This window comes from Gadus macrocephalus, chromosome 10, assembly GCF_031168955.1.
Source record: "Gadus macrocephalus chromosome 10, ASM3116895v1".
Taxonomy (NCBI): domain Eukaryota; kingdom Metazoa; phylum Chordata; class Actinopteri; order Gadiformes; family Gadidae; genus Gadus; species Gadus macrocephalus.
The window spans coordinates 1528118-1539363 of record NC_082391.1 but is presented as its reverse complement, the minus strand read 5'-3'; the positions used below and the strand labels follow the sequence as shown (position 1 = coordinate 1539363).

At 43.2% G+C, this 11246-nt stretch overlaps 1 protein-coding gene across 2 annotated transcripts; it reads right to left on the bottom strand.

Moving 5' to 3' along the window:
• Window positions 1-1538: 1538 nt before the first annotated feature.
• slc49a3 (solute carrier family 49 member 3) lies at window positions 1539-10798 on the bottom strand. 2 transcript variants are annotated; one of them, XM_060063876.1, is made up of 10 exons: window positions 10382-10798; window positions 8574-8732; window positions 7652-7868; window positions 6908-6984; window positions 6453-6590; window positions 5712-5828; window positions 4438-4590; window positions 3960-4117; window positions 3748-3860; window positions 1539-2808 (listed from the first exon to the last, which is right to left on the bottom strand). In XM_060063876.1, the coding sequence occupies exons 1-10, from the start codon at window positions 10538-10540 to the stop codon at window positions 2747-2749; spliced, it is 1353 nt and encodes a 450-aa protein (XP_059919859.1). In that variant the 5' UTR covers window positions 10541-10798; the 3' UTR covers window positions 1539-2746. The 2 variants fall into 2 exon arrangements, with proteins under 2 accessions (XP_059919859.1, XP_059919858.1); XM_060063875.1 differs by having other exon boundaries at window positions 1540-2887; window positions 10382-10785.
• Window positions 10799-11246: the final 448 nt, after the last annotated feature.

The window sequence follows — 11246 nt, the reverse complement described above, 5'->3', positions numbered from 1 at the left end:
ATACAAAAACAAAGTATATACTGTTTCGCCACACTTTGAGTTCAATTATTGAATAAGGAGCCAATAATTCGATTTTCTTGAGTGTCATGTAAACGCACTGACTCATTGCGTTTACATGACGGTCAAGAAAATCAAATTGTCAAATTAGTTTAAGCTATGGAATAGTCTTATGTGGAATCACAAGGTATGATAAGACATGGAAATGTATAAAAAAGTAGCAATGATGAAATGTAATCTTTCACAATATTTTGATTTCTTTATTCATTAAGATAAAAATAACATAGTATGACATTTAAACAGTATGATAGGATACTATTTTTTATTTTCCCTATAAGGGCATGACACTCAATCAACCAAGAGTACAAAGTTATCCGAGTATTTGTCCTACTACAGCCATCATAGGAGTACAGTATCGAGATTAGAAAGAGTTTTCATTTGACAATGTACAGAGTAGTAGTACAATGCCACATTAAACAACTATCAATGTGAGGTTGAAACAGTTTGGTCCTAATTGCAGTATAGTGATGACACAAGAGGGAAGAGTTTTAAATGGCCTGTAACTAATCACACCTGGTGGAGGAATATGCTCTTTGATGATATATGACATGACATTGATGGTACATGATCCATGGTAATATTCACTTCCAAGTGTACTTCTTTTTGTAATTATATTACTTTATTTAGTTATAAATTAGCCAGAGTTAGCTGCAAATGCTAATTTCCATCTGTTGGCCCAAGCCAGGTCATAAAAAGCACCCTAAAATACAAAAAACGATAAAAGATCAAATTGTAATTTAAATTAAATACATAAACCAACCCTCAAACAGACGCAGACATTGTACACCTCACACTACACCCTCCACATATTTAGCAACACACAGTAAGGATACAGTATGAATACAGAAAGAAAATAATGGAAATTATATTCATGGATTTAAGCCTTTGGTCTATGGTTTTATACCAACATTTTGGGTTTGTTTTTCAAAGTTGTATGCTCGTTACATTCCCTTATTTCATTGGGCTGACTCTTCCAATAATTGTTGGGTCTGATTGAGATGGCTGTGTGTCCAATCTGGCTTCGTCTTTACTGTACTATGCAGTCCCCTCTGATGGTTGCTCTGGTTACTCTATTGCCCTTATCCGTTTTATGAACTGGCACAGTGGTGGTGGAGCAAGCTCACCAAGTACCTTAAAGATGAGACAGGCATCCGAGAAATTATATACGATATAGACAAAGGCCCTCCTGTCTGGTAAACAGGCAGATTTCCCAATTCAATCTTTTAATATTAAGTGGTTTGGGATGTGTGAATTCTGCAACCTGGTCTCACAGGAATCCGTGAAATGACTACGGACGAATAACTTGAAATCCGTGGACACATCACGGAAACACGCCGATTTCCGTGATGTGGCCACGGAATTCGCTCCAATGCAAGTTAATGACGCTGATGTTCCGTGGCTCACACACGGATCCCCGTTTCAACGAGCGAAACACTTAAATTGTCCTTGTGTGCACGGAACACAGATTCCCGTTTCAATCTGTGTGTGTGCTCCCGTTTCAATCTGTGTGTGCCACATTTGACCACAGCGGGGGCTTAACTCAAAATCCGTGGTGGTCTGACGGAATCACTTCAATTGTCCGTGATGTGGCCACGGAATTTGCTCCAATGCAAGTAAATGACACTGTTATTCCGTGGCTCACACACGGATATCGGCGTGTTTCCGTGATGTGGCCACGGATTTCGAGTTAAGCGTCCGACCGTAGTCATTTCACGGATTCCTGTGAGACCAAGTTGGAATTCTGCTATTAGCATAAAAAAATAGAAAATTAGAATTCTTGACCTGTTAAAAGTTTCATAGAAAATAAGAAAAACACTTGAAATAACATGTTCATAGGAATGAAGCACACAACACATCATACAGGAGCCGTACATACAGCCAGAAGATGACATAACAGTAGATTTACTATCAGAGAGATAGAAAACAAATCTTCCTCTGCCATTGACCTTCATGTCCCATTGCCTCATCCCAGATGTACCAAACTGTTCTGTTCATGGGAAAACAGTTACATTATTATACATTATTCAGGGACAGTTCAGATTATGTACCATTTAAGACTTCTTGGATTTCTGTTGTACATCATCTCATGTTCTGACAGTAGTTGAAGACGGGTGCAGGGATGAAGACGTGATCCGAGGTAAGGATGAATTGCGCAAAATGTGCCTCAGGTGAAGAAGGAGAAGTCCAGACAACGCACCACAGGCACTGCACCTGGCTGATAAAAACAAGCTTCTGGCCTCATTTTAGCGAATTATCCTCCTTGATGCAATTTGGTTGGTTCGGAACCCTAAAACTGAATAGATTTAAACCAATACTCATACACTTGGCAGGAAGTCAGTCCCTGAAGGCCCATTTAAAAGAACTATGTACTATCAGTTGAACAACTTCAAGTAAAATCATATACAGTGTATTTACTTGGCTTTGGCGTTTCAAAGTGGCATGAAGAAACAAACCTTCTTGGTCCACGTTCTTGGTCTTTGTTCCGTGTATTTTCTCCAGTCCTAGAACCTTTGTCCCTGTGCTGCTCATGGCTCCGACAGTCCACAGCCGTAGTTCTCTGATTCTTAAAGTTTCACTGTGGCTCTTGGTCACAAAGTTGGCTGGTCTTTCCCTGGATCTAGTTCTTCATTTTCTTTTGTCCCAATGCTGGGTTCTAGTGTTCCCTGACACACGGCCTGGCTAATGGTGTCTATGCAGTCCGCCTTGAAGCTGGGCCGGCCACTCTGGGCTGCCTTGGCCTCAGCCAGGATCCTGCGGTACGGGGAGTTGAAGATGATGATGAAGAGGCAGCTCAGCGCTGCAAACACACCTGCCATCACCAGAACAGACACTGCCAAGAGAGAAAGACATTGGGGTATTGTCATAGCCTGGCATTGCGAGACGACTTGCAAACTGAAACTAGAAAATGCGTTTCCTGCAGAAAATGCAGTCAGTGCTGTTTTAGTGAAGCCACATAGTTTAAGACGTAAAATGTGGAATGGCTTAAATGAAGTGAAAAGATTGGAACAGAGTTCAAACGTCTAAATCAACATGGTCTCACAGGAATCCGTGAAATGACTACGGTCGGACGCTTAACTCGAAATCCGTGGCCACATCACGGAAACACGCCGATAACCGTGTGTGAGCCACGGAATATATTTACTTGCATATTTACATATTTACTTGCATTGGAGCAAATTCCGTGGCCACATCACAGACAATTTAAGTGATTCCGTCAGACCACCACGGATTTTGAGTTAAGCCCCCGCTGTGGTCAAATGTGGCACACACAGATTGAAACGGGAATCTGTGTGTGTGCCACGGAATATCATTGTCATTTACTTGCATTGGAGCAACTTCCGTGGACACAAGGACAATTTAAGTGTTTCAGTGAGACCACCCCGGGTTTTGAGTTAAGCGTTATTCGTCCGTAGTCATTTCACGGATTCCTGTGAGACCAGGTTGGTCTAAATGGAGTAAATGAATGGTTGGAAACACATTAAATGAAGAGTTAGTGATAAAGTTTGAATACATTTTTGTGTGTGCGTGTGCGTGTACGGAAGTAAAGATCCCAGAAAGAGCTTCTGGGTTTAAACGCCCAGAATCTTTGGGCTGGACTCGTAGACAGCATCCTTATCCCCTTCGATGCAAGTGAATTGGATAAAAGGGCCTGCTGAATGACTGAACAGTAAACTAGTGAATGATCCGTACCCCTCCAGCTGAGTGCGGGGTCTCCCCCGATAGAGCAGGTGGAGAAGGGGGAGTCCGCCAGAGGCCTGGTCAACGCCTGCAGTGCCACCATCAGGACGACTGACTGCACCTGTCTGCAAACAGAATGAGGAGAGTGAGCCGGTCGCTACTAGAATCTTCTTTTTTTTTTGCTGCTTTTTATGCACGGTAGAGTGGCCGTTTGTGCACGGTACCCTGATATGAAGATGAGGCCCGTGGACGTGGCCTCGCCGACCGGATAGGTGCACTCCACACACAGCTCCATGGCAATGGGGTAGATCGCGAAACCAAACAGACCGAAGAGGGAGCAGGCAGCCGCCACAGCCACTTCCTGCTGACGCATCTGAGAGACCTGAGAGACGGAAAGGTAGAGAGAGACAGACGGGGAGAGAGAGAGACAAAGACAGACTTAAAGTGCTTTGCTCTCTCCAATGACCTGAGATTAACCACTACTAATCCACCTAAATGTAACTATCTTCGGTTGAATATACCTGAGCTTAACCATCTCCAACTTAATAAACTTCAACCTAACCGCCTCTAATCGACTACCTAAACCCTTTCCAATCCATCCGCTGACCACTGGAATACGCCACAAAACGTTGTTTGCATCCCACTTGTATGACACGTCAATGCCCGGCAGTTGACACGCAGTGACAACAGAGACCGACTCACCACAGCGAAGGCGATGCAGGCCAGCGCGCTGAGCGCCATGTTGACCTTGGTGACCTCCGTGAACATCTTGGTCTTGTCCACAAAAAGGCCCAGGACCCCCGCGCCGACCACACCGAACACGATGAAGAGAGAACCGCACAGCCCTGCGAAGAACTGCCACACACACACCACGGCGCGTCTACAGGTCAGGCTTCAAAATAAGAGCTTGCCTCCCTGGAACTAAAACATCTCCATTCATGCCCCACACATTGTGTTTTTATAGTTCAGGCTTGGAAATAAGAGTTAGCCTCTTTGGGACTTCATCGTTTTCACGTTGGCAATTGGCTTGATTTGCATATCTGAAAGAGTGTGGTAGTATCGTTGACGCAGGGCTTTGGAATAATGAATGCTGCCATCAAATCTGGCAGATAAAAAGGAAATCTAGCCTACGATATATTTAGATTCACCAAGTGCTAGAATTGGTCTGTAACCTTGCACATCTTATTATAATAATCATTACGTCAACATTTTATGAATACAAAAAGAGGTGCATTTTCTGTTTATTTCAAGGTGTCACGACAAACATCATCTGGTAATGACATCCAGGTTATTATTATTATTATTATTATTATTATAAGACAACCCAAACATGAAAACTTGTCAAAAACCGAATAACTCCATATAGTCACACGGTCACTTTACCACTTTCGGCATCAAAGCAGTTTATGCGTGGGTGTTTCGTCAAGTTGTAGCCAATGCATCAAATCCAAATGGTCTGACCGTATGGGTTGAGATTTGAAAGTTGTTCATCATCACAAATGGTGCATGCATAACAAGTTCCATGCATATTGAGCCTTCCTAGTGGCAACGGCAGACTGATGAAATGCTGAACTTCCAGGCCTTGTTATAGCGCCACCTGTGTGTTATTCTGTCCCATCTTTTGATTCCCTTACAAATTGCCCGAGTTCTACAAGCCTGCCCATTTTTATAACCATAAAGAGCCAGAGATTTAGGTTCAAAATAATAATAATATTAACGATTACAATAGGGTTCCTACGTTTTTCGTAGGACCCCTAATAATAATAACGAAATAATAATAATATATAATAATAATAATAATAATAATAATAATAATAATAACGAAATAATACTAAATAATAATAACGAAATAATAATAATATATAATAATAAATAATAATAATAATAATAACGAAATCTTAATCCGTTCTCGCCTTTTAAAAGGTCTTTTCCATATTCCTGAGGACACATCATAATGGGCTTTGAAGCGTTCTTACGTTGCTGTAGCCACGCACGCACAGGATCTGTTCCAGCAGGGAGGAGAAGCAGGTAAAGACGGCGATACCACAGCCGAAGCACACCAACAGTACTAGGTAGGGCCGGTTTCTCAATAGCTGGGAGAAAACAGAGCAGACAGAGATCAGAGAACCACAGTGACCTCAAGGACATGTAGGGTCAGTTCCCTGGTAGTAGGGTCAGTTAAAGAACAATAAAGACTTTAAGTAGACTTACTGCCAAATTCCTGCCTTCTTTTCGCTTGCTTCCGTCAATCTTTTGGTCCGTTCATAGGTTGTCTATATAACCTATAATCGCCTGCCTGCCTGCCTACGTTTAGGTCTTTATTTTTCATTTGTCCCTCCATTTCTCTTCTGCTGTACCTCTCTGTTTCTCTCTTTACAAGTTTGAGGCTCTGCCTGTCTCTATACCTCTCTCTCTATCCATCCGTCCGTCTCGATACAAGTCTGTCTCTCTATCCGTCTATCTCTCCACTTACCTGTTTGAGGTTCTGTATGAGAGGTCCTGAGTAGTGTTTACCAGTTGGAGGTCCTTTCTGGAGGGTTCTGAGGTGTGTTTACCAGTTGGAGGTCCTGTCTGGAGGGTTCTGAGGTGTGTTTACCAGTTGGAGGTCCTGTCTGACAGGTTCTGAGGTGTTTACCAGTTTGAGGCGCTGTTTGAAGGGTTCTGAGGTGTGTTTACCAGTTGGAGGCCCTGGAGGAATGGTTTGGAGGCATGCTTACCAGTTTGAGGCCCTGGATGAAAGGCTCAGAGGTGGAAGACTCTGCGCTGGCAGAGGGGGGCGTAGGGGGTCCACTACTCCTTAAACCCACAGTTGCCAGGAAACAGACCAGGCATGCTGGGATAGCATACACCAGCATCTAGGGGAGAAATAATAATGAATGTACGATGGCGAACGATGGTCATCATTGCATAGTTAATCATCATGCCCTGCCACTATGTCCAATATTTTTTTAATCCTTGCTAGAGTAAATTCTTAAACAGGAGTGTATTGCCATAGGGTTTGTTGGCGCTTAAGTAAGAGTGGACCAGTTGTAGGTTTATTAGTTAAAAGTTAAATGTCTCCAACTTTATTGTCATCAAGTATTGTTCTCCACACTCTTATACACTAGAACATATTGGTACCGGGTGTATTGGTACATACCTTGGTACCAATACTGTCAACTGGGTAACTCACCAGAAGAGGGATTCTGTCGTTGGTAGTGACAATCAAAGGTGAGAGAATGTTAGCAAACAGCAGCCCGACAGGATTGGCTGAAAAGGGAACCAGGGGGAACAAGATTGGCGGAAATGGTGACTGTGTCTCAAAATATCTCTCACGTTCGGTCCGATTTCACTTCCCTTTTTTTTGTGCCGCAATAAAGATCTAAGTATTTTAGTACAACAGAGAGGAAATAGAAGGCCTTGTTATGGAAATTTGAGCTGCTAAATTCTGCTGACTTAAGGGATGATTATGGTTCCACGTCGACGCAACGCAAGGGGGTTTAGGGACCCCTTACGTCCTTACGGACCCTCCTTGCGTCCACTGCAAGGGCCTGACGTGCACCTCCCAAATATTGTAACATTGTTGTTACAGCATGGGCTGTGATTGGTCCGCCATCTCACACCTGACGCAGAACCAAAACAGGTTCACGACTGCGTCAAAGCGTTTGCGTGGTCCTTGTGTTGCATTGACCTGGAACCATAATCACTCCTATAATCAAATGCATGTGAACACATAGATGATTCTGTTATATAGTGGCATGGTAGGCCAAACCAGATAGTACACTTTACTTGAGACTCCCTTTCCATTTAATACACTAAGTACTGTTCTTTAAAAGGGATGGAATTGTTTTTTGCTATTGTGATATCGGTCCATATATTTCGGATAGGCTAATCCTTACACCATTCTAAAGAAAGACTAAAAGACGTAATCATTTACACATGGAGGCGATCATGTTGGCAGTGGCCCGTTGGTTCTCCGAGAACCAAAGGGCGGCCATCTTGGTGGGCGCGAAGATGACCAGGGGCTGAGCGATGGCGCAGAGCGTCTGTCCCGACATCACCAGGGGGTACGGGTCGCTCAGACCCAGGCTCTCAAAGGTGCCGAACAACCTCAACAGCGCCCCGAGCATGTTGAGCCATGAGCCAAGGATCAGCTGTATACACAGTGGTCACATCACAGGCGTTACAAGCACTCATACTATTGATTCATCCAGACGAAAACCAACAGGTTTGTAAAGACCAACACCATAGGTCTGTCGGGACTCACACACTCACGTGGGCTGCTTGGGTCGGCTAAGCTCAGGAGGCAGAGCAGTTGCCTTGTAACCGAAAGGTTGCTAGTTCGATCCCCAGCTCTATCTATCTGAGTGTTGACGTGTCCCTGAGCAAGACACTTAACCCTAACTGCTCCTGACGAGCTGGCTGTCGCCTTGCATGGTTGACTCTGCCGTCGGTGTGTCAATGTGTGTATTAACTGATGTAAGTCGAGTTGGATAAAAGCGTCTGCTAAATGCCCTGATTGTAATTGTAAACACACAACGAGCTTGTAAGGATAACTCCCACCACGGTGGATCAAGACTAAAACAACTGGTTTGTAAGGACTCACGCTACAGATTTAATATGACTCACACCACAGGTTGTTAAAGATTAACCTCCACAGGTGGAAAAAAGGGGAAAAGTGTAGCAGGTAGAGTGTTCAGTGTTCTCCCAGCCAAACCTGGGTTCCGGGTTTGATCCCCAATGTCCCATCCTTGAGCAAGGTGCCCTAACTACATACTCTTTAAGGAGATGTTGGTGTTGAGGCCAGGTGGGCTCAGTCCAGCTACACATCATGCATCGGAAATGCCCTTTGTTTTTACCGTGATGCGCAGGCCCAGGCTGTCTATCATCCAGGTGGTCCCGAAGCTGAGGGGGATGGCCACCACCATGTAGACCAGGGACAGCCAGTTGACCTGGTCCAGAGTGGCATGCAGGTACTGGGCGGACTGGTCGGCAACCGGGGCGAAGGTCAGCCATAGCTGGTAGAAAAGAGGAGAGTGTTTCAGCGAGTCAAACCGAGCGGTAAATGTTCTACTAATCAGTGTGTGGGTGTGTGTGTTGGTGCCTAAATGTTTCTCTCGGGATAAAGAGAATATATTGCAGCCGGTTACAATATTCAACAGTTTTAAAGCCTTTATCCCGAGAGAAACATTTGAGAGTATTGTTGGAAAGGCTAGCGTGACCCACCGAACTGATGGCGACATACGAAGAATGTGTGTCACATGACTCTGGCTTGAAAACAGCATACAAAGCTCCCCTACAATAGCTTCATACCCCAAAATAGATATATCCACACCACTTGAGATGCAGCGACATGGAACCGGAGGAGCGTGTGAAAGAACAATGTGTGTGAAATAAAGAGTAGACGATGATATCATGAAGTAACCGTCTACAAATGTAGCATGCCTTTGGAAGATACATTGATCTCAACACATCTTCAGAAGTAAGGTTTAGACATTCGAGTTGGCCTGGTTTAGGGATTCAATTCTACATTAACACAATATTTAAAGAAGATTTTCTCATTTCGATCCCAAACTAACAAATAGAATAGTGGAACTCTGAATAGATTCAAAATCAGGTTATGGGCGGTTGAACTGCACAACGTGTATGTGATAGTGACACACACAGTTATTTTGCTGAAATTCGGGGGCCATATGAAAGAATTGATTGTGTACAGGAATAATTCTCGATCGGCTTCGACGCCGAGACAGAATGCGACCACTGTCCGCACCCAGACGACGTTTTACCTCTGCTCCATCCGAAATACACAAGCGGGGCTTTATTACTGTAAACCCTCAATCGTGTTAAACATTTACACTTCTTCCTGGTTTTTTAAAGTTTAACTTTTGTTCTGCATATGAAGCAGTCGTATTTGATGTAATATAATGCAATATAGGCCAAGACCATTTACCATCGAAGATTATTAAATGTTTTGACATATTGTGAAAGTCATGTCCAAGTTTTGGCGATGGATTTAAAGTGCATCATATCATTGTATTCTACATAGTTGCATCACTTTGAATGTAAAATGCAACAAAATGTAGTAGTTTGATGTGTGTGTTTTGACGCACTCGAGGTTAACGCACACACCGCAGACTAGTAACTTGTAAAATATTGACAAAATAAGTAGGCCTACTACACCTTTAATTACACCTAAAGTGTTAACCAACTTGCCGTAGCCCTACAACGAGTTTACCTGTCAGAATAAGAGAGCAGAAACCTGTCAAGCGCAAGGATTCTTTTATAACATTTTCTTTGAGCTTTGATAAGCATGTAATACCTTCACTTTGTTGTTAAAAATAATAACATGTCTTAACCCTTAAACAATTTACTAAATCTAAATCTTTCTTTATTGTTGTCTAGTACAGTAGCCCACATAGCCTATGCAAGTTTATCGTCCATTCTAGGCCTATTGTATTGTATCGCGTAATAGTATTGCATGGCATTGTAATGTATTGACTTGCCTTTGCATATTAATTTTTCTAATACTCCCGGATTTAAAGTCGTGGATAAAAAAGAATTGTCATGTATTGTAGAATATAATATAGGCCTACATACAGTTATTGTCAAGCTTGGCAGATCCTTCGTTATTCTGATTCATTGCCATATTTTTGAAAGGCTTACTTACTGCAGCGTTTGAACTGTTGAGAAGACACAACACCAACAGAACGAACCATCGTCTCTTGTATACTTTAAATATCGACCTTGTTATCAGCTCTCTTGTAGGCTTAATGTTACCAGAGACATTGTCGTTTGGGTCGTTCAGAAATTCTCCTTCATAGTCCATGATTCCGCTCCTTACATAGGAAAAAACAATAGCGAAGCAGTCGATCTTCGGGTAGCTAAAGACACACCGTAGGACAATGGAAACTTGAAAGCGATCATTGCAAATAGGTTTTCTTTTTCACAGCACTGTTGGTTTTTGTTTTGGAGTCCGCCTCTGGACAACTTGTCGGGTGGGTATGGTAGAACTCGTTCGACCACAACATCCGAGGGTAATTTTCCCATCCAAGGGTCCGAACGTACAGTGGGAGGTACGTCCATCCGCTGCTAACAAATCAGGGATCCAAACAGTACAGCGGGAGGTATCTCTCTCCATTACCAACCAATCCGTAACCCGAATAGTACAGGCGGCGGCGTCACTAAGACGTAGCCTGTACATTCGGACTCTTGGATGGTGTGTGAAGCTATGAAGCCGGTATGACGGCTTCCCAGATGGGAGAGGCATGGGTCTGTCCAGGAATATTAACCCCTTCCCCTTTAAGTTTTTTCAACTGTTGATCATTTTAGTCCTTAACAACTAACTCAGAACAAATGACTAGTGTGTTTCAAGCAAATCGATACTTTATTTTTCCTATAGGCCTATTATTTCCAATGATTTAGCTCGTCTGTATAAACTAAATTGCCTTGGCCTAATGATATATCCCAGACACTGTAATATGCCACATTCTGGTCTGATTAGAACATCTGTGGCTGTTTGGTTGAATCTTGGT